This window comes from Felis catus, chromosome D3 (assembly GCF_018350175.1).
Source record: "Felis catus isolate Fca126 chromosome D3, F.catus_Fca126_mat1.0, whole genome shotgun sequence".
NCBI lineage: Eukaryota > Metazoa > Chordata > Mammalia > Carnivora > Felidae > Felis > Felis catus.
In genome coordinates this window covers 5,308,855-5,331,989 of record NC_058379.1, presented here as the reverse complement: position 1 = coordinate 5,331,989, position 23,135 = coordinate 5,308,855, and the positions used below count along the sequence as shown (strand labels likewise).

The following is a 23,135-nucleotide window of genomic DNA, read 5'->3' as shown; positions in this document are numbered from 1 at the left end:
ACAGCAGCGTTATTCACAATAGCTGAGAGGTGGGAGCAACCCCAGCGCCCACTGACGGACGAATGGCTCAACACGATGTGTTCCAGCCATATGGTGGAATATCATCCAGCCTTAGAAATTTGGAATGGGGCGCCCGGGGGGGGCTCAGTCGGTTAAGCGTCCGACTTCGGCCCAGGTCACGATCTCGCGGTTCATGGGTTCGAGCCCCGCTAGCGCTCTGTCTCTCTCTCTCTGTCCGAAATAAATAAAACATTTTTTAAAAGTTGGGAATAAAATTCCGTCACCTCCTACAACAGGAACGAACCTCGAGAACATTATGCTAAGTGAAATAGGGCAGTCACAAAAGTCAAATACGGATTCCCGTTACGTGAGCAGTCAGATTTACAGTCTGGGGGGCGGGGGGGGGGGTGCGCCAGGGTCTGGGAGAGCGGGAGCGAGAAGTTCATGTTTAATGAGCTTCTGTTTTCCAAGATGAAAAAGTTCTAGATAGCCTTAACCTTGCATCTTCTAGCTGTGCTCGCTTCTAATGAACAGGATGTGGCAGAGGCGATGAGGTCCGCCTGGCTCTCAGGGGCTGCTCGCTCTCGGACCCCAGACCAAGCGCCGATGCTCTGTGCTGTGTTCTAGCAACAACCGCCAGCGAGGACCCAGCCCAAACCAGCACCACTGCCAGCCGTGTGAGGGAGGGAGCTTCTTGATTTCCGCAGCCACTTCTGACCCAAGCACCTGACAAAGCTGCGCAGGGACAGCCCTGCTGAGCCCGGTCACCCCCAGAGCCGAGCCACACAATCGTCGGATGGCGTGATTTCCTGCCCCTAAGTCCGGAACGGTTTATTAAGCAGCGATAGATAACTAAGCAATCCTGCGGAATCATTTTCATTATGTCTGTATATTAGGTATGCTTTTAATACCTCATAAACAGAATTAAAGGGCCATCTTTTACGGGGGCGCCTGGTTGGTTCCGTCGGTCAAGCATCCGACTCTTGATTTTGGCTCAGGTCACGATCTCAGTGTTTGTGAGTTCGAGCCCCGCGTTGGGCTCCAGACCTGACAGCTCAGCGCTGAGCCTGTTGGGACTCTCTCCCTCCCTCTCTGCCCCTCTCCCACACATGCTCTCTCTCTCTCTCTCTCTCTTCCAAAATGAAATAAATAAACTTAAAAAAAGATCAGCGTTTAAAAATATAATTTAAAGGATAAGTAAAGCCCTATGGCTGCTGTTGAATTCTAAAAATTTGCACAAAAGCTCAAAAAAAAATTCTAGATCAGTTTTTGCCCCTGCATCTCAAGGAAATACTTTCAGATTTTTTTTTCCTGGTTGTGAAATATCTTAAAAGTATACTGTATAGTATAGCATCATGCACACCGGGTACCTAGCACCCAGACCTAATAAGTCTTCCTATTGTGACGTATTTCTTTCTGCTTGTTTTTTTTTTTTTAAATGGTACCAAAAAAAAGACATAAATTTACCATCTTAACTCTTTTTAAACGCGCAGTTCACTGGTGTTAAGTACATTCACGTGGCTAGACACAGAGGTCCAGAACTTCTGCATCTCACAAAAGTAAAGCTCTGTCCCCATAAACAACATCCCCCGCTTCCTCCCTTCCCCAGCCGCTGGCAACCGCCACCCTGCTTTCTGTTTCAATGAGTTCGGCTACTTTAGACACTTCATATAAGTGGAATCAGGCGGTGGTTGCCTTTGGTGATTGGCTTCTTTCTTTCTTTCAATGGAGGTGAAACGACAGAAAAGTAACATTTTCCTATGAACAGTTCGGGGGCATCCAGGCCTTCCACGACGCTGTGCAACCCCATTTCTGTCTATTTCCGAGACTTTTCATCACCCCAGATCAAACCCCGCCCCCATTAACGTTACTGCCTGCTCCACCCCCACCCCCACCCCACCCCACCCCAGACCCTGGCACCCACCAGGCTACTTCCTGTCCCGATGGATTTGCCGATTCTGGACATTTCATATAAATTAGATCAGGCATCATGTGGCCGTACTGTCTCTGCTTGTTTGGGAAATGCAATATCGGGGCGCCCGGCTGGCTGCGCGGTAGAGCAGGTGACTCCTGATCTGGGGGTCCTGAGTGCGAGCTCCACATCGGGTATGGAGATTATTTAAAAATAAGACCTTAAAAAAAATACATTATTACTGACTGACGCCTCTGTCCAGTACCATGGCCATTATTCTAATAACTAATAAAGAATTTTTTGAAATGAAGAACTGTATTTCAGGATGATAACAAGACTCAAACTTGTAGGGACGCCTGGGTGGCTCGGTCGGTTAAGTATCCAACTCTTGATTTGGGCTCAGGTCCTGATCTCGCAGTTGGGGAGTTCGAGCCCCACGTCAGGCACTGACGGTGCGGAGCCTGCTTGGGATTCTCTCTCCCCCTCTCTCTGCCCCTCTCCTGCTCATATGCTCTCTCTCTCTCTCTCTCGAATTAAATAAATAAAAACTTTTAAAAAAAGGCTTGAAGTTGTAGTAAGAATGTCTCCCCAAGTTGGAACCAATTATTGTTATCCACTTGGTACTTATTTCGCAGACTTTAATTGAGCGCCTACTATCGCCAAGCCCTGTTTGTGGCCCCGGAGATATGGCAACGAAAAGGCAGGTGAGGCTCCTGCTTTTATTTTTATTTTTTAAGTTTATTTACCGATTTTGAGAAAGTGAGAGCACACACAGGCAGGGGAGGGGCAGAGAGAGAGAGAAAGAGAATCCCAAGCAGGCTCCGGACTCTCAGGGCAGGGCCCAGTGCGGGGCTCAAAACCGAAAACCATGAGATCGTGACCTCAGCGGAAGTGAAGTTTGGAGACTTAAGCAACCGAGCCCCCCAGGCACCCTGAGGCCCTTGCTTTTAAAGAACGGTGGAGGGGCACCTGGTTGGCTCAGCAGGTAGAGCGTGCAATTCTTACAAAAAAAAAAAATTTTTTTAATGTTTATTTATTTTGGGGAGAGAAAGAGACACGGAGCTTGAGTGGGAGAGAGGCAGAGAGAGGGGGGGACACGGAATCTGAAGCAGGCTCCAGGCTCTGAGCCGTCAGCACAGAGCCCGATGTGGGGCTCGAACCCGCGAACCGTGAGATCATGACCTGAGCCGAAGTCCGACGCTTAACAGACAGCCACCCAGGCACCCCGAGCGTGCAATTCTTGATCCCAGGGTCGGGAGTTCAAGCCTCATGTTGGATGTTAGAAATTACTTAAAAAAATAAAATCTTAGGGGCACCTGGGTGGCTCTGTTGGTTAAATATCTGATTCTTGACTTCGGCTCAGATCGTGATCCCAGGGTCCTGAGACTGAACCCCACGTCTAGCTCTGTGCTGACAGCATGGAACCTGCTCGGGAGTCTCTCTCTCCCTTTCTCTCTGCCCCTTCCCTGCTTCTGCTCTCCCTCTCAGAATAAATAAACATTTAAAACAAAATGTCTATCATCAGCTGAATGGAGAAAGAAGGCCGCCGTCCACAGCGGGGAAGAGGGTTCGGGCGTCACAAGGCAGAAGCAGGGACACACACACCAGGCCTCCGATGCACCAGGCAGGCCTGACCCCCGAGGAGAGAAGCCAGACGCAGCAGGCCACCCAGCCCTGCCTCCACGCACGTCAAGCGTCCAGACCAGGTTCATCCACAGAGACGGAAAGCACAACGGGGCGGCTGGGGGGCCCTGGCGGTAAGCGTCCGACTTCAGCTCAGGTCATGATCTGGCGGTTCGAGTCCCGGGTCGGGCCCTGCGCTGACCGCTCGGAGCCTGGAGCCGGCTTCTGATTCTGCGCCTCCCTCTCCCTCTGCTCCTCCCCCACTCACACTCTGTCTCTCTCTGAAAAATAAATAAACATTAAAAAAAGATTTTTTTTTTTTTAAAAGAAGGCCCAGGCTGGTGCTGCCAGGAGCCGGGGGAGAGACAGCAGAGGTGACCCCTTGGCGGGTACGAAGTTTCCTTTCCGAGTGACGAAATGTTCCGGAGCCAGAGAGAGGCGATGGTTGCACAATGTCGTGAACGGATGAAACCTCGCTGGGTTGTGCGCTCCACCGTGGTTGAACCCCAAGGTTAAGAAGGGGGGGATACCACTCTGCTGGGGGACGCGAATAACGGCGAGGCTGTCGGGGGTGGGGGGGGGTAGGGGGTGGGCAGCGTGTATGGAAACGCCCTGTACCTCCCGTCAAACTTTGCTGTGAGCCTGAAACTGCTCTATTAACAAAACAAAAACAAAAACAAAAACAAAAAGCAGGAGGAAATGGAGTGAGGAAGGGAGGAAGGGAGACGGGCCTTGCTCACCCCCTTTCTGGGGTGTTCGGCCACTTCCTTGCGCCCCCTTGTGGCTCAGGTCGCGATCTTTCGGTTGGTGAGTTCGAGCCCCGCTTAGGGCTCTCAGCGCACAGCCTGCTTCAGACCCTGTGTCCCCTTCTCTCTCTGCCCCTCCCCAGCTTGCGCCCTTTCAAACATAAGTAAAACATTAAAATAATAGTAACAATAAATAAATAAAAATCTGGGGCGCCTGGGTGGCTCAGTGAGTTAGGCGTCCAACTTTGGCTCAGGTCACGATCTCCCGGCTGGTGAGTTTGAGCCACAGGTCCGGCTCCCTGCTGTCAGCGTGGAGCCCGCTTCGGCTCCTCTGTCCCCCCTCTCTCTCTGCCTCTCCCCTGTTTGATCGCTCTCTCCCTCTCTCAAAAAGAAATAAACGCCTTAAAAAATACAAATACAAATCTTCCCACATGAAAGGCTCTGTGACCACACTCAGGCTCTCCACCTATTACCTAAACTCTGTTCCACGTCTTGCCTCCGCACGTATATTTTTTTTCCCCCACTTGGAGCATTTTTAAGCATACGGTTCACGGCACGAAGGACACGCCCGCTGTTGTGCGGCCGTCACCTCCGTGCGTCTCCAGAGTTCTTTCATCTTCCCGAACTCAGACTCTGTCCCCATGAAACACTGACTCCCCAGTCCCCCCCACCCCGCCCTCCGCCAGCCCCTAGTGCCCACCATCCTGCTTTCTGTCCCTGTGAATGTGACTCCTCTGGGGACCTCATGTACGTGGAATCAGCCAGTAGCTGCCCCTTGTCACTGGCATATTTCACCTAGCGTGATGCCCTCCGGATTCGTCCGTGTTGTAGCAGGTGTCGGAGTCCCCTTCCCCTTGGTGGCTGTTTCCTATTCCGTCGCATGGGTAGATGAGGTTTTGCTGCTCTGTTCATCCCTTGATAGAAGTCTGGGCTGTTGCCACCTTTTGGCTGCTGGAACAGTGCTGGTGTAAACACGGGCGTACCATAATTATCTTTAAGTGTTACACAGTTTAGCTGAAGTCAAGGGTCCTGCGTAGCCATGGCTGCAGAAATCTTGGGTCCCCAGAGCAGATCAGTCGAGCAGTCGCTGCGGATGAGGGCCAGATGACAGCCCTTTACTGCTTCAGGCAAATGAACAGGCTGTACCTGAAAACTAAGTCTCACTGAGAAACATCACACGTTTTCTTTGAAAGTGACACCCGGGTACCCTTATAGTTGGTCAATAGCTTCGAGCACTCCATATCCGATCTTGCCTCTGCTTCTCCATCCACCATAGCTAATAATTAGCACACAGTTCAACACCTAATGACAGGTGAGGCAATCAACATAAACATCCAACGCCCTCCTGAAGGCCAAAGTCCCCAACTGATCCACAAAGGGCTTCGAGAAACGTTTTTCGCCTCGAGAGTGGATTTTGTCGCGTGAAATCGTGAATGAGGTCCTTCTTACGTTGGGGGAAACTTAAAAATAGTGTCTGAATGAAAGCTGTTCTAAGATCCCATCATTCACCAAGCCAAGATCAAAGTTCGAGAAGCCCCGTGCTGGCTCACATGTGGGGAACCCGGCGCTCTTGGCAATCGGTGGCAGGAGTGCACATTTCTGTCACCTCTTTGCAGGGGGATTCGGCAAAGCCTGTGTAAATTTAAAATGTATATGCCCTTTGACCCAGCAAGTTGCCTTGAGAAGTTGGTTTTTCAGATATACATGCACAGGTGGGCAGAGATCTGTGCTAACAAGTCTTTGTCGCAGTGTTGATAGAACCAAAGTATCGGAAACAACATGAACGTCCAACAACAGGGGATTGCTTAACTAAATTACGGCTCGTCTACACTGGCACCCATCCAGCAGAACCTTCTGTGATCATGGACTCGTCTCTGTCTGCGCTGTCCAGTATATTAGCCCAAACCCAACCTTTCTACTGGACACTTGAAATGTGGCTGGTGCAATTGAGGAACTCATTTTGTTAAATTTTAACTAATATAAAGGTAAATAGGGGCGCCCGGGTGGCTCAGTCGGTTCAGCGTCCGACTTTGGCTCAGGTCATGATCTCATGGCCCGTGGGTTCGAGCCCTGCGTCGGGCTCTGTGCTGACAGCTCAGTCTGGAGCCTGCTTCGGATTCTGTGTCTCCCTCTCTCTCTTCCCCTCCCCTGCTTGTGCTCTCTCTCTCTCAAAAATAAATAAATAAATATTTTAAAAAATCAGAAAGAAAGAAAGAAAAGAAAAGAAAGAAAGAAAGAAAGAAAGAAAGAAAGAAAGAAAAAGAAAGAAAGAAAGAAAGAAAAAGAAAGAAAGAAAGAAAGAAAAAGGAGCACCTGGGTGGCTCAGTCAGTTAAGCATCCAACTTTGACTTGGGCCATGATCTCATGGTTTGTGGGTTTGAGCCCCATGTCGGGCTCTGCGCTGACAGCATGGAGCCTGCTTCGGATCCTCTGTCTCCCTCTCTCTCTGCCCCTCCCCTGCGCTCGTGCTCTTTCTCTCTCTCTCAAAAATAAACATTTTTAAAATTTTTTAAAAATATTTTTTATTTTTAAAAGCATCCTTATTACTCATCAAAGGCCTTTGATCATAAAACCCCATCACTTTACTAATTGTTCAGATCCATGCAGACTTGTCTCAAGGCAGGAAATAATATTTGGCTCTCTCTGTTAGTTCTACACCTAACACAAGAACCCGGTCCTTACTCTTGTTTTCTTTTCAAGCGAATAAGAAGACCCAGTTGGGGTCATTTAAGCATTTCTAGAGCCGTCGTATTTAGGGGAAGTACAAAATGAGGAGTGCATGAGAAACTACATCTCGCACCTAATAAATATGGCAGCGTCCTGGGCAGACGCACGAAGTGATCTCCCCAGAACTTTTCTTCCCTTCAGCCTCGAAACAGCATGGGGGTGCCGTAAATCATTTATTCCCAAACTTTCAGGATTCTCTTGTGGCCAGGAAATCCTTGGGGCAAAAATGTCTAATCTGTTGTCAAGTATTGTTTTTTAATGAAAGAAAAACAAGACGGGGGGGGGGGGGCTAGACATTTTTACTTCGGATGCCACAACCAAATACTAAATATTCCATATTGTATCTTACATTAAAATGTACCCACCTTTGGGGTGCGGGGCTGGCTTAGTGTGTAGAGTATATAGCTCTTGAACTCAGGGTTGTGAGTTTGAACCCCACGTGGGGCATAGAGATTACTGAAAAATAAAATCTTAAAATAAATGAATAAACATTTTAGTAGCTACACAAGGTGACACAAAGTGATGCTCACCTCAAGTCTGAAGTAGGGAATTGTATCTAATGTGGGTAACTTTTACTGTTTTTATTTAATTTTTATTTATTTGTTTGTTTGTTTGTTTGTTTATTTATTTTAGGATTTTATTTTTAAGTAATCTGTACAGCCAACATGGAGTTCGAACCCACAACCCTGAGATCAAGAGTCACACACATATTCCACTGACTGAGCCAGCCTGGCCCCCCTCCTCAATCCTAAAATTCTCAAAGTCAAGTTTTCATATATTGGATACAGTGTACTTTTTTTAGACGCTCAAGCAATGTAGCAGGCCTTAAAAACCCCAGCAACTGGGTCTATCGAATCTCATTGACAATATGACCCTGGAAAGAAAGAAAAATGAATTCTGATGACGTCCTACGTGAAATACATAACGTAAAAATCATTAGGTATCAAACCAGGTTTTCTTTAAACAGAAGCAATGATCGTTGGGAATTTGTAACGTCTCTTCGAAAGAAAATACTGAAGACCAAGGCAATATGAAATTGATTTCATTGATTTTGAACAAGGCCAGATAATAATCGATCAGGGGCTCAATACGGGGATGGCGTCTACCTCCAAGGTGATTCCAGTGGCCCCCACCTCCTGGTATTTATACCGTGCTGTCCCCTTCCACAGTGGGCAGGGCTGACCTGCGTAACCAATAGGATATTGTAGAAATGTAGGTGTGTGACTTCCAAGGCTAGATCATAAAAGACAGCGCCTCCTCCGCTATTTGCTTGAATGACTCACTCTGGGGGAGGCCAGCAGCCATGTTGGCTTACCAAGCCTTCATGCAAGACCTGCAACATCATCAGAGACTCAAACCAGATCCACTGGTCTGACTCGAATTCGGCTCAGGTCATGATCTCACCGTTCGCGGGATCACGTCCCGAGTCGGGTTCCATGCTGGCCGTGCAGAGCCTGCTTGGAATTCCCTCTCTCCCTCTCTCTCTCCTCTCCCCCACTCATGGCTTTCTCTAAACAAACATTTTTTTAAAAAGCAACTTAGGAAGGGTCTTGCTCAAGGCAGTCATACACATTGCAGCACAGACTATTGTCATATGGGCTTAAAGGAAATACTGACCCTTCCACATTGGTTCACCCAGACTCTGGGGTCCACCTCCCTGCTCCCTCCTGCCTACATCTGAATTGGCCACTCCCCTGCCACAGTCCCTCTTGATAGGTTCCACTCTTCATTCCATAGAGCTCGGGGTTTCTTTTTTTTTTTTTTTTATTAACGTTTATTTATTTCTGAGACAGAGAGAGACAGAGCATGAGCAAGGGAGGGGCAGAAAGAGAGGGAGACACAGAATCTGAAACAGGCCCTGGGCTCTGAGCTGTCAGCACAGAACCCGACGCGGGGCTCGAACTCACAGACTGTGAGATCATGACCCGAGCTGAAGTCGGACGCTCAACCGACCGAGCCACCCAGGCGCCCCGAGCTCGGGTTTTCAACACATTTTAAGATTCATTTGATGGTTTGTAAATATGTCCTGTTTATTTTTTTAAAGATTTTAATTTTTTTAATGTTTATTTATTTGGGGGAGGGTGGAGAGAATGAGCAGGAGAGGGGCAGAGAGAGAGGGAGAGAGAGAATCCCAAGCAGGCTTCACATTGTCAGCGTGGAGTCCCACACGGGACTCGATCTCACAAATAGTGAGATCATCACCTGAGCCAAAATCAAGAGTCAGACGCTGAAACAACTAAGCCACCCAAGCACCCCAAGATTTTATTTTTAAAGTAATCTCTACACCCAACATGGGGCTCAAACTTCCAATCCTGAAATCAAGAGTATCACGCTCCACCAACTGAGCCAGCCAGGTGCCCCAATATGTCCTGTTTACTATAACCATCTCTGAGAGATAAATGTGTCCTAATCATTGTTTATATTCCAACCACAAGAAGAAGAAACACAATAAGAACAACTAAAAATCTTAAAAATAGTTTCTACAGTTTCAACAACAATAAAATGAATGAACAGATAGTCCTATTCTGGGCAATGAAGGCATGTCTGCCATGGGGACATCCAGGAAAGATTTGTTTTGTTTTGTTTTGTTTCTAATAAGAGTCACAGGAACGAGATGTGTCACTTTTTCTTCCTGTGGACGTTGTCTGATCTGTATGTGATGTCCAGAACCGCTCAGCCATCTTGCTGGCGACCCGAGAAAAAAAAGCAACACATAGGAGGCCAGAGTCCTGGCTCTGAGTGTCTTGTTATAAAGATAATGTATTTCCCTAAGGTTTAGACCAGCTGGTTGAGTTTTCTATTATAGGAAACATTCTGATACAGTAGGGGCTCAATAAAGTTTTAATTGAGTAGATACCAACAGTTGCTAAAAATAGGATTCCCAATAGTAACTGGTAGAGGGGGAACCTTGAGTGGCTCAGTGGGTTGAGCCATCCAACTCTTGGTTTTGGACCAGGTCATGATCTCAGGGTTCATGGGTTCAAGCCCCACATCAGGCTCTGTGCTGACAGTGCAGAACCTGCTTGGTATTTTCTCTCTCCCCCCCCCCGCCCCTCTCCCACTCACTCTTTCTCTCTCAAAGTAAATAAACTTAAGAAAATAAAATAATAGGGGTGCCTGGGTGGCTCAGTCGGTTAAGCACCAGACTTCAGCTCAGGTCAGGATCTCGCATTTCGTGGGTTCAAGCCCCACATCGGGCTCTGTGCTGACAGCTCAGAGCCTGCAGCCTGCTTCAGATTCTGTGTCTCCCTCTCTTTCTCTGCCCCTCTCCCGCTTGCACTCTGTCTCTCTCTCAAAAATAAATAAACCTTACAAATTTTTTTTTCATAAAATAATTTAAAAAATGTTTTAAATACATTTGAACTTCCTTAATACAATTCTTTGGTACCAGTTTGATTAAAAGGTATTCTACCGATTAAATGACAGCAACAGTTTACAACAGTGGTTCCCAACCCTGGCTTCACTTTTAGATCCACTAGGAGAGGGTTTTTTTGTTTTGTTTTGTTTTGTTTTTTGTTTTTTTAAAGCTGATGCCTGGGCCCCCTTCCAGACCAAGCATTTAGTGTATCTGTTGAAAGCCCTCCGGCCCCATCTCTCCACTCGCTTATTGCACTCCAGCCATGCTGGTCTCTCTGTTCCTCAGATATGCCAAACCCTGCCAATACCGGGGCTCCTGAACTACCTTGTGCTGCCCCACCTTCTGCAAAGCTGCCTCCACTCATCTTTCAGGTCTCACTTCAGGAGTCTCCTCCCGGAATGCCTCTCCTAACCATCAGATCATAAGTAGGATCCCAAACTTCTCCCATTCAATCCGATCATCTCTGCTGCTGTGTGTAATTATTTATTCTCAAATAAAGGAACAATTTATCTTAAATTTAAATTTATCGTATTTATTTATCTCGTTTGAATAAGAACTTCAATACAAAACTAGAAAGAGCTAGATTTCAGGGACTTCAGATGATGTCCAGTCAGGACAGTCAAGGAAGGCTTTGTGCAACCAACCTTTGAAGCAGGCCTGGACGGATACGATTTGATTTGTTGAGGTCGGGGTTGGTGGTATTTTAGAAACGAGGAGCAGCTTGAGTGGAGAAAGGCGGAAAATGACAGGAAGCATATGGAGAAAAGAAAGTGGCCAGCAGATAAGGGAAGCAGGGAAGAGAGCATTTTGAGGGATTATATCTGATGAGATAGAGTCAGAAATAGAGGGCCTACATTGAATAATGGCTACATTAGATGTTGCGGAGTAATTCCAACTGGGGTGGAAAAGGAAGTGGCTGTAGGACTGGAAGAAAAAGGAGAACGTATAAGGCATTGGGGCGGGGGTGGGTGGGTGAAGGGGGTGGGGGGACGGAAAGGGTGAGACAGTTAAAAGCCTCACCAGGGAGAAAGACAAAAACATAAATTGCTTGGTCAACCACAACCGCTTGGAGGCGCTGCGGGCCTCACGACTAAACCGAAGCCTGTCCTAGGGTTCCCTCTTCCGGCAGAAATAAGCACTGCACACTGAGATGGGGGATCATTGAAAGGCACTTGCCAGTCTCTAAACAGCATACCTCTGCGAGGGTCATATTTATAACTCGGCGAGGATTTTGTTGTGCTTTCAGACAAAACATGAAAAGGAACACTACTTTAAAATAAATGGGAGCCAGGGCGCCCGGGTGGCTCAGTCGGTGGAGCGTCCGACTTCAGCTCAGGTCATGATCTCACAGTCTGAGTTGGAGCCCCGCCTCCGCCTCTGTGCTGACAGCTTGGAGCCTGGGGCCTGCCTCGGATTCCGTGTCTCCCTCTCTCTCTGCCCGTCCCCCGCTCATGCTCTGTCTCAAAAATCAAAACATTAAAAAATAAATAAATAGAGATCCATGTGCTTTTCTTCTAGTTTACTCTAGACTTGCAACTGTATCTATGTAGGTGAATCCTTCCATAGCATTAATTCATGTGTGAAAGCAAAATTCGGGGTGCTTTGACCTATTACATCACTCGGTGAAACTGAACAAGTCCATGATCTGTTAACTCGACTCAGGACGCCTAAATGGCAGAAACACATCTTATTCATCACTGTGTCACTACAGTTCTGGATTTGTTGGCGGGGCCTGTAAATGTTCCACTAGGGATTGTGCTGCCTAGGTGGTTTTATTCCTGAGAAAATGAAATAAAAGGCATTTTGCCTTCATACAAAATGAAAAGATATTAGAACTCTGTCAAAACTATAAAAGATGTAAAGTGTAAACGCAAGGTGCAGGAGACTGCAAACCAGTATGCTACTTTTTGTAGCAGGGGATATTAAAAATTAGTGGTTGCCTGTATGTGTATAGAGAAACTCTGAAAGTTCGTGGGGGGGGCGGGGGAAGATGGGGGTGGAGAACTGGGTGGAGACTTGTTATACACAGTTTTAAACTTTTTATGTCTCTGGAACACAGGAAAGGTATTACCTACTCAAAAAATTAAAATAGGAAAGTATCATGGGACAACAAATAGTTATAAAAGTTAAGCTCTAAGGCCAATTTTTAATTACCCTGGAGAAACTTATTACATAGAAATCTCATTATTTATGCTATACTTTCAAAATATTAGTATAAAAGAGAGATGTGTATAAGATGACTTTGCTACAGCACTGTAACAGCAAAAACTGGAAACAAATGTTGGTGGAAAGGTTAAAGAAATTATAGGGCATCCATATAAGTGGAATAGCAAGAGTGTTAAAAAGAACAACGCAGGTCTAGATACGGTGGCATGAAAAAATGTCCATAACTACACAAGTTTAAAAAAAGCTGAGAAACACTGCATTGCAAATGGTCCTATTTGTATGTGTACATACATGTGTATACATATGTATGTATATAAGTAACTATGGTGTATTTATTTTACAGTCCCCAAAAAGGACCAAACCTTAGAAGTAGCTATCACCGGGAAATAATCAGGAACTCAGGTGGACTATCTTGGACTTTATGATACACACAATGTATGTATACCTTGTAATTAAAATAAGCAGCAAACCTATTCTAAACTCCTAAGAGTAGGCTTATATGGAACTCTCACTTTACACATCATTGATTTTAATGTGCTTCAACTTTTTAAATTTTTTTTTAATGTTTATTTTGGGAGAGAGGGAGAGAGCACGAGTGGGGAGGGACAGAGAAAAAGGGAGACAATTCCAAGCAGAGCCTGACCTGGGGCTCAAACCACAAACCGTAAGATCATGATCTGAGTGGAACTCAAGAGCCACCTAGGCACCCCTGTGCTCGTAATTGTTTTTCAAAACTTTTCTAGTACTTACTCTTGTTAATTAGCAATTCCTTTCATTAAACTTGGCAGGCAGCACTTTAGTTCGAGGAACCAAGTATTATTGAGCATCCCCACCAGGGGTTAGTTTTACTAGGTTGGTGCTCTGATGCTCTTACGCTCCAATGCCAAGACCCCTCTAGCTCTGCACAAGGCACTAAGGGTCTCTGTCTTAAGGGACATTGGGCTGTAACAATATGACCCAGCCCCATGTTCTCAAGAACTATCGTTAGCCCCTGAACCTCTTAGTTACAAGACCTTAAATATTTAAGTAATCCCTACACAATTTGGAAGCTCAAACTCACGACCCTGAGATCAAGAGTTGCACATTCCAATGAGCCATACAGATGCCCCTGGAAAATTTTTAAAAGCCACTCATGGGGTGCCTAGGCAGCTCAGTCCATTAAGTGTCCAAGTTCAGCTCAGGTCCCCATCTCATGGTGAGTGGAGTGCTGCATCGGCTATATGTCAGCGCAGGGCCCGTTTCAGATCCTCTGCCCTCTTATTCTCTACCCCTCCCCACCCCCCCCCACCATTTGTGTGCTCTCAAAAATTAAAAAAAAACAAAAAACAAAAAAAACAAAAAACCTCATCAGGGGTGCTTGAGTGGCTGCCGGGTAAGCACCTCTTGATCTCAGTTCAGGTCTCAATATCAGGGTCTTGAGTTCAAGCCCTGCACTAGGCCAAGAGCCTACTTCAAAATTAACTCTCACGGTTATTTATAAACCATGTGCTGCCTGTCCTGCAGACTGGTGATTTTCAAGATGCTTTTGGGGTTTTCCTATACTATAACGTTTGGAATGAGCACCTAATTTACACCACAGTGGTGCTAGTGGAGTTCCTGGGTCTTTCTTGTTTCTTGATATATGTCAACTTATATGAACGAGTCATGGGACACTTAACTACATTTTGGGCACTTGTATCAACAAAGTGAAAAACTGCAACTAATGCAATTACCTAAGACTTAATAGGTTTCTCAAAAGGCATTTTCTAGTGCCTAAAGCAAAGACTGGTGACTTTTGGTAGACAACACAAAAATCTCCTGTACACCCAAGATTATATACGGATACCCTAAAACACCAGGGAAGTGGAAGGCAGTAGTGTTTTGGAGAACAGTCCCTTCTTTAAAGTTCTAATAGTTCTGATTTCTGGGGCACCTACCACCCGATGTCAATTCCCTACATTAAACAAGTTTCCCTGGACTTCCACCTTTGTTTGCAGTTGACACAAGGATCTGATTGGGTAAAAACTGCTATAAACTTTCCTAAGACCAAGAGAATGTGGCCTCTCCTAACACTCTTCTATAAAAGCTTCATCTATAGTCACATGAATTTGAGGATCACTTTGACAACTTACCTCAGCAACTAACATTTCAATCAGTAATTTTCATGATCTAAATAACCACGCATTCCTCAACTTTTGAGCATGATGCCATACTTATTACACATTACTTGCCATTATTTAAAAACATCTAGTCAAACGACTTTCTGTGTAACTCCATGTGAAACAGAGCTATGTATTAAAGCTGGCTCTTCTATAGATTCCACCTACAGGCTCTGCCATGACCACCTTCTTTTTAATATCACCTGATTGCTGGTAGCCCAGAACTTTCCCATTCTCAGATATCTCACAAACCAAGCCCGATTTCTGTATTTTTAAAACAAGTACTTTATAAATATAGCTATAGACGTTCCACATGGAGAATTCTAACTAAAACCTTCCATTTTTACTGACCTTTCTTACCTCCTGGTTACTAGAATCACTTGATAGATTAAATTTCTTGATCCCTCAAACCCCATCCAAAATAAAAAGAACCCCTCACTGGCCAAAAACTCACACCATTTGGGAATGCAACAACTTTATTGAAAGAAAAGTGCAATGCATTTTGTCAAAGCGTACAGCGGGAACTTAGACACCTCCCCTCAAGCGCAGGACCAGGTGGAGAGTGGATTCCTTCTGGATGTTGTAGTCAGACAGGGTGCGCCCATCTTCCAGCTGTTTCCCGGCAAAGATCAACCTCTGCTGGTCAGGGGGGATGCCCTCTTTGTCCTGGATCTTCGCCTTGACATTCTCGATGGTGTCACTGGGCTCCACCTCCAGGGTGATGGTCTTGCCCGTCAAGGTCTTCACGAAGATCTGCATGCCCCCCCTGAGGCGGAGGACCAGGTGCAGAGTGGACTCCTTCTGGATGTTGTAGTCAGACAGGGTGCGCCCATCTTCCAGCTGTTTCCCGGCAAAGATCAACCTCTGCTGGTCAGGGGGGATGCCCTCTTTGTCCTGGATCTTCGCCTTGACATTCTCGATGGTGTCACTGGGCTCCACCTCCAGGGTGATGGTCTTGCCCGTCAAGGTCTTCACGAAGATCTGCATGCCCCCTCTGAGGCGGAGGACCAGGTGCAGAGTGGACTCCTTCTGGATGTTGTAGTCAGACAGGGTGCGCCCATCTTCCAGCTGTTTCCCGGCAAAGATCAACCTCTGCTGGTCAGGGGGGATGCCCTCTTTGTCCTGGATCTTCGCCTTGACATTCTCGATGGTGTCACTGGGCTCCACCTCCAGGGTGATGGTCTTGCCCGTCAAGGTCTTCACGAAGATCTGCATGCCCCCTCTGAGGCGGAGGACCAGGTGCAGAGTGGATTCCTTCTGGATGTTGTAGTCAGACAGGGTGCGCCCATCTTCCAGCTGTTTCCCGGCAAAGATCAACCTCTGCTGGTCAGGGGGGATGCCCTCTTTGTCCTGGATCTTCGCCTTGACATTCTCGATGGTGTCACTGGGCTCCACCTCCAGGGTGATGGTCTTGCCCGTCAAGGTCTTCACGAAGATCTGCATGCCCCCCCTGAGGCGGAGGACCAGGTGCAGAGTGGACTCCTTCTGGATGTTGTAGTCAGACAGGGTGCGCCCATCTTCCAGCTGTTTCCCGGCAAAGATCAACCTCTGCTGGTCAGGGGGGATGCCCTCTTTGTCCTGGATCTTCGCCTTGACATTCTCGATGGTGTCACTGGGCTCCACCTCCAGGGTGATGGTCTTGCCCGTCAAGGTCTTCACGAAGATCTGCATGCCCCCCCTGAGGCGGAGGACCAGGTGCAGAGTGGACTCCTTCTGGATGTTGTAGTCAGACAGGGTGCGCCCATCTTCCAGCTGTTTCCCGGCAAAGATCAACCTCTGCTGGTCAGGGGGGATGCCCTCTTTGTCCTGGATCTTCGCCTTGACATTCTCGATGGTGTCACTGGGCTCCACCTCCAGGGTGATGGTCTTGCCCGTCAAGGTCTTCACGAAGATCTGCATGCCCCCCCTGAGGCGGAGGACCAGGTGCAGAGTGGACTCCTTCTGGATGTTGTAGTCAGACAGGGTGCGCCCATCTTCCAGCTGTTTCCCGGCAAAGATCAACCTCTGCTGGTCAGGGGGGATGCCCTCTTTGTCCTGGATCTTCGCCTTGACATTCTCGATGGTGTCACTGGGCTCCACCTCCAGGGTGATGGTCTTGCCCGTCAAGGTCTTCACGAAGATCTGCATGCCCCCCCTGAGGCGGAGGACCAGGTGCAGAGTGGACTCCTTCTGGATGTTGTAGTCAGACAGGGTGCGCCCATCTTCCAGCTGTTTCCCGGCAAAGATCAACCTCTGCTGGTCAGGGGGGATGCCCTCTTTGTCCTGGATCTTCGCCTTGACATTCTCGATGGTGTCACTGGGCTCCACCTCCAGGGTGATGGTCTTGCCCGTCAAGGTCTTCACGAAGATCTGCATGCCCCCCCTGAGGCGGAGGACCAGGTGCAGAGTGGACTCCTTCTGGATGTTGTAGTCAGACAGGGTGCGCCCATCTTCCAGCTGTTTCCCGGCAAAGATCAACCTCTGCTGGTCAGGGGGGATGCCCTCTTTGTCCTGGATCTTCGCCTTGACATTCTCGATGGTGTCACTGGGCTCCACCTCCAGGGTGATGGTCTTGCCCGTCAAGGTCTTCACGAAGATCTGCATGCCCCCCCTGAGGCGGAGGACCAGGTGCAGAGTGGACTCCTTCTGGATGTTGTAGTCAGACAGGGTGCGCCCATCTTCCAGCTGTTTCCCAGCAAAGATCAACCTCTGCTGGTCAGGGGGGATGCCCTCTTTGTCCTGGATCTTCGCCTTGACATTCTCGATGGTGTCACTGGGCTCCACCTCCAGGGTGATGGTCTTGCCCGTCAAGGTCTTCACGAAGATCTGCATGCCCCCTCTGAGGCGGAGGACCAGGTGCAGAGTGGACTCCTTCTGGATGTTGTAGTCAGACAGGGTGCGCCCATCTTCCAGCTGTTTCCCGGCAAAGATCAACCTCTGCTGGTCAGGGGGGATGCCCTCTTTGTCCTGGATCTTCGCCTTGACATTCTCGATGGTGTCACTGGGCTCCACCTCCAGGGTGATGGTCTTGCCCGTCAAGGTCTTCACGAAGATCTGCATGCCCCCCCTGAGGCGGAGGACCAGGTGCAGAGTGGACTCCTTCTGGATGTTGTAGTCAGACAGGGTGCGCCCATCTTCCAGCTGTTTCCCGGCAAAGATCAACCTCTGCTGGTCAGGGGGGATGCCCTCTTTTTCCTGGATCTTCCCTTTGACATTCTCGATGGTGTCACTGGGCTCTACCTCCAGGGTGATGGTCTTGCCCGTCAAGGTCTTCACGAAGATCTGCATGGTCTGTCACCAAAAAAAAAAACCAAAACAAAACGAATACAAAAAACCCAAGATTGTAATAAACAACTCACATGTGAAGACATCTCTAGCGTTAAAAGTTATAGGTCATCTTACAAGGGCCCAGTGACTAAAACAAACCTTGTCTGAGAAAAAAACCCAACCAGGGGGATGCGGGTGACTCAAACCGTTAAGCACCGCCTCTTGGTTTCAGCTCAAGTCATCAACTCAGGGTTTCATGAGATTGAGCCCCAGCACTGAGCCAGCTTGGGATGCTCTCGCTCTCCCTCCCTCAGTCCCTCCCCACATGCTCTGGCTCCAGATAAATAACCATAAAAACAAACGAAACAGAACAAAAAAAGCTCAACAGCCCCATTTCAGGCCGAGAGAGAGGATCCCAGCCAAATGAAGGTGCTGTCTCACTTCTCTTCCTCTCCCCCTTCCCCCCCACTGATGTCTGTCCCCTGACGATTCTGCAGGGTCTCCCCCAGGCCCAAACCTTGTGTCCCGTGAGTGACAAAGGCAAGCCACACAAACGGCAGTGGGCGGCCCCACCCTGGATTGTGAGCCCACGCGGGGGTGACATCACGTGACCGACGGAGCGGGCGCGGGGCCGCGTAGGGTGGCACCGTCCCCGTAGCTTCCCCTCACTGCGACCAGAAACCCAATCTCGTGCCAGCGCGGCCACCAGACATTAGACGCCCCCCCCCCAACCGCCCCCCACCGCGCACGGAGACCCAGCAAAGAGCCGTTAAAGCCTCACGGGCCCGTCGCGCTCTCTTCCGCTCCCAACCCCTCCCCGCGCCTTCTCCCTCCAACCGCACAGCCCCGCTTATCCCACCCAGGCAGCGGGCACGGCCGCCATTTTGCTTCGTCCCTGCCCCTCAGAACCGCCCTGCTCGCCGGCCGCGTCGACTAAGACTCGGCTGCCGCTCCGCCGCCGGCGCGCCGCACGACCTCAAGCCCCCCGGGCCGGGGTAGCGGCCCGCTCCTCACCAAGCGGCTGTGGCGGCGACTCACACCGAAGAGCAGCAACGGAACTCCCGGCCTCCACGGAACTGCCTACGCCACACCCGGCACCGCCTTATATAGCACTCGGCGGAACTTCTCCGCTGGATCCCTCCGCAGAAACGCCGAGAACGGACTACTTTTCTCCGCTCTTCCTACCCCGCCCCGGACAGAAAAGGCAGTACCCCAGATCATCGAAGGGCCGCCCCCCGTAGTGATTTCCCGTGGAGACCGGGCGGCAGGGGAGAATCTGAGGAGGAGGGGGCCGCTGTGCTCGGCGCCCTCGCGGAGGGATCAGCGCGACTGTTGAGTGCGGCGTCCGCGGACGTGGCCGGCGCTCGACCTACGGGGCGGGGCGGGGCGGGGCCGCGGGAGGTGCGAAAACCCGGCATGGATTATCCCGGGCGCCCGGAGCGGGCTCGGCCCCGACGCCCCCGTCCCCGTCCCCTCAGCCCCAACGTCCCCGCCGCTGCCGAGACCCGCCCCTGACGCAGGGGGCTCAGGCCTCACGCGCCCCTCCCCTCCGCGGACAGAGGGGTTTTCGTGAGGGGCCACGTTGAGGATCGCGGCGTGTTCGCGTGTCACCAGAACCCCCGTGCCCCTCCCCCACCCACCCCACCCCCGCCGGGGCAGCCGCCCATCCCCCGCGCGGGCGCGTTGACAGGACGGATGACTCGACAGATCGGGCGCGGGGGGGCACCTACGCGGGCGGAGGCGGGGCCGCCCTTGCTTCCCCTCCCCCCCCCCTCCCCGCCTGGGGTCGTCGGGGAAGCGCCGCTGGCCCCTCACGCTTCGTGAACCTACGTGAGGTGCCTCCGGACACCGAAAGAACTTTCTAGATTGTTCTTGAGCCGTCCTGTTGCATGGGCACGGCCTTGGGTTTGAGAAGATTGTACTTAGATACCGACAGGAAGGCCTCAGGTTTTCATTCTTGTTGATGATACTCAGTGGAGCAGGAAGTGGAACCTACTGAAGCCTGAAGTTTCAAAAACACCGACCGAGTTCCTGTATATTGGGGGGGGGGGGCAATTTGATACCCCAAACATGAAATTTCATTGTACGCTAAATTCCATTTGGATAAAAGAGAACAAGATTACCAGCCAGATATTTTTATTTTTACTATCCTCCATTTTGTGATTTCTGTGAGTCCTTTCTTAGCATATTTTTTTATTTTATTTTATTTTATTTTATTTTATTTTATTTTATTTTATTTTATTTTATTTTATTTTATTTTATTTTATTTTATTTTATTTTAAGAGTGCTCGCTCACTTGAGGGGGAGAAGGGCAGAGAGAATCCCTAGCAGGCTGCCGGCTCAGCACAGAGCCAGACACGGGGCTCAATCCCAGGACTCTGGGACCATGACCTGCGCCAAAGTCAAGAGTCCTCAACGCTTAACAGACTGAGCCCACCCAGGTGCCCCCAACATATTTTTTAAAGCGTTTGTAAAATGCACGAACATGTTGAAAAAAGAGGTTTTCAGAAGTTTACAGTGAAAAGTCTCCCTCAGAAACACTCAGTTCCCCAGTCACTGTCCCTTCTGGACTCTTCCAGAAGTATTTCCACCATGTGGAGGGGGAGAGGGTGTTTTAATTTCTACCCTCAAAGCCTTAAAAACAAACAAACAAAAAAAAAGGGGGGGGGGAAGATTCCTAAAAAACGTTCTGCCATTAAGAAAAGACTCACTCTTGGGGCGCCTGGGTGGCGCAGTCGGTTAAGCGTCCGACTTCAGCCAGGTCACCATCTCGCGGTCCGTGAGTTCGAGCCCCTCGTCAGGCTCTGGGCTGATGGCTCGGAGCCTGGAGCCTGTTTCCGATTCTGTGTCTCCCTCTCTCTCTGCCCCTCCCCCGTTCATGCTCTGTCTCTCTCTGTCCCAAAAATAAATAAAAGTTGAAAAAAAAATTTAAAAAAAAAGACTCACTCTTGTTTTAAATTATGATCATTGTATTGTTTTACGCCACTTAGAATGAGAAAACGAAACTGTTCTGTATTTTCTTTGATAACCCGTGTAGGTAGGTGTTTATGAAAAAGATCTGATGAGAGTTCAGAATTGACTTTGTAATTTTTAACATTTTTCAGAGAGAATGAATTTATGCCTGGGGAATTAAAATGAGTATTAAGAGCAAAATGTCATGTCTCCGGTTAGGAGACGCCAGTAACTTCCTAATCCAGATGTTTCTGAAGGTTATTCGTGCAAAAAGGTTTCAAAGGAACAAAACACGGAGGCCCTTTGTAGGGTTGTTTCTCCCCAATTTTCGGGGAACCAAAAAGCTGAGGTTCTTTCTGAGGGGATCAGGCTTAGCTTCAAACCACACCCTGTTCACTGTTGGCCGTGGCTTTTGCTGGAAGCCTCGTGATTCGTGTTGTTTAACGGCTGAGTCACGAGCTTTGTGACATAGTTTTTTCCAGAGTCCAAAAGGTACAGAGAAGAACAGGCCTGGTTTCAGGGGCAGGGAAGGGAGAGGAGGAGGAAGAGGAGGACGGGAGGAAGAAGAGAGGCTCGGAGGGTGGGAATGGGGTCCAGGGTTATCTCCAAAGAGAAAACATTCTTGGGAGCTGACAACACTGATGTCTCGAGCAGAAAAACAATTCTCTGCAACACCCCTGCTGCATTCCTTCAGTCCAGCAGAAGGTATAGAAGTAAACGTCCAAGGGCACGGGGGTGACAGGGAGAGGGAGAGAAAAGGAGAGGGGATGGCTGGTGTTTCCCCAGAGAGGGGATTCTCAAGCACCAGTGATCGGACCCCTCCGAGGACACGTGGCAACGTCTGGAGGCAATTTTTGGCTGTCACAACTGTGGCGTGAGCGGGGAGGAAGAGTTCCTGCTACTGGCGTGTGGTCACCGAGGTCGGGGACGCTGCGGCACCCCCCCCCCCACGCGATTACCCAGCCCCGAAGGTCGGCGACACCAAGGAGGTTGAGAAACCCTGCCCTACGGAGGACTGTTGTCCTCTTTACAACTGGCTGTTCTATTTGCTGAGACAGCCTCCCCAAACCTAAATGTCCCACTTGGACTCAGGCTTCGGGTATCAAGTCACGTTCCTGAAACCCCAGATCCCCTGACCTAGAATGTAATGTGCTGGAAGGTGCGAGATGCAGGGTGAGTCACCGGATCCATTTTCAGTTCCTTCCGCCCACAGATCCGTCCTTTGCAAACGCCCCAGAAGAGCTCGCTTCGGAGGTGGAACCAATGGAAGAGTGACAGAGGCCCAGCAACACGGCGGGATTGGCGCGCGGACGCGAGCACGTGACGGGCTGAGCTCACAAAGGGCCTGGGGTGCTGGGCTGCTGGGGGCGGGGTGGGCGGTGCTGGTGGGACTGGTGCCCGTCTGTCTGCCTGCCTTTCCTCCTTCCCCAAAGGATTTGGTTCCCCTGAAGGTCATAACCATGTTTGGGACTTAACTCAGCATCATGAGAAAATCCAAGAGCACAGCGATCAGCAAACATTTCCCCCAAGAGAGAGGATGAGATCAAGGGCAGGCTGGGAACCGTTTGCCTTGCTTTGTCATTGTCCTGTCATAGGTAACCATAAAAGGTAATAATCAAAGGCGTCTGCAGTTTGGGGGGGGGGGGGGTGGAGAGAAGCCCAAGGGACTCTTCATTTTCCTGTTTACTTGCCTGTGGCCTCGTGTGGCCAAACTCAGACCGCCCCGGTTTAAAAATAACCAGTTTCATGCCCTACCTCTGGGACAATCAGACTTTAAAAAGTTCCAGTCCTCAAATATGCCTGCTTTAGGAAGGTTAAGAAGTTAGTTAGCCTGTTGGAGATTTGGTTTGTTTTTAATTCGTTGCAGTTGTGGCGACATACACACGTAACGAAATGTACCATCTTAACCATTTTAAGGATGCGGGAAACAAAGGCAAAGGAAAAAATGAAATTTCCTGACAACTTACCAGCCTATTGAAAAGCCCTTGAAACAGAGGGACCTTCCTCTAGGAGCTCAGCTCCCTTCTTTGCTAAGGGCAAAAGGCAATCTTAATCCTGTAAATCTAGTTTAACATATAAAAATGCCTTTGGGGGCGCCTGGGTGGCTCCGTGGGTTAAGTGTCTGACTCTCGGTTTTGGCTCAGGTCATGATCTCACCGTTCCAGGAGTTTCGAGCCCTGCGTTGGGCTCTTCACTGGCAGCACAGAGCTTGCTTGGGATTCTCTCTCTCTCCTTCTCTCTCTGCCCCTCCTTTACTCACACTGTCT

The 23,135-nt window shown here is 49.2% G+C and overlaps 1 protein-coding gene and 1 long non-coding RNA gene across 3 annotated transcripts; one reads left to right on the top strand and one right to left on the bottom strand.

Moving 5' to 3' along the window:
- Nucleotides 1-15,481: 15,481 nt before the first annotated feature.
- UBC (ubiquitin C) lies at nucleotides 15,482-17,940 on the bottom strand. Its single transcript, XM_045041876.1, has 2 exons — nucleotides 15,749-17,940; nucleotides 15,482-15,698 (listed from the first exon to the last, which is right to left on the bottom strand). The coding sequence occupies exons 1-2, from the start codon at nucleotides 17,935-17,937 to the stop codon at nucleotides 15,596-15,598; spliced, it is 2,292 nt and encodes a 763-aa protein (XP_044897811.1). The 5' UTR covers nucleotides 17,938-17,940; the 3' UTR covers nucleotides 15,482-15,595.
- A 2,316-nt stretch (nucleotides 17,941-20,256) lies between these two features.
- Nucleotides 20,257-22,434, top strand: LOC111557260. Of its 2 annotated transcripts, none has more exons than XR_002737153.2 (2): nucleotides 20,257-21,788; nucleotides 22,082-22,434. It is a non-coding gene; the product is annotated as an uncharacterized LOC111557260 (long non-coding RNA). The 2 variants fall into 2 exon arrangements; XR_002737154.2 differs by having other exon boundaries at nucleotides 20,257-21,839.
- Nucleotides 22,435-23,135: the final 701 nt, after the last annotated feature.

Excerpts from the sequence above, each read along its gene's own strand:
- UBC (XM_045041876.1), bottom strand. The coding sequence starts at position 17,937 with ATGCAGATCTTCGTGAAGACCTTGACGGGCAAGACCATCACCCTGGAG. Across the intron at positions 15,699-15,748 it reads CAGCAGAGGTTGATCTTTGC|AGGAGTCCACTCTGCACCTG; the intron begins CGGGAAACAGCT and ends ACAACATCCAGA.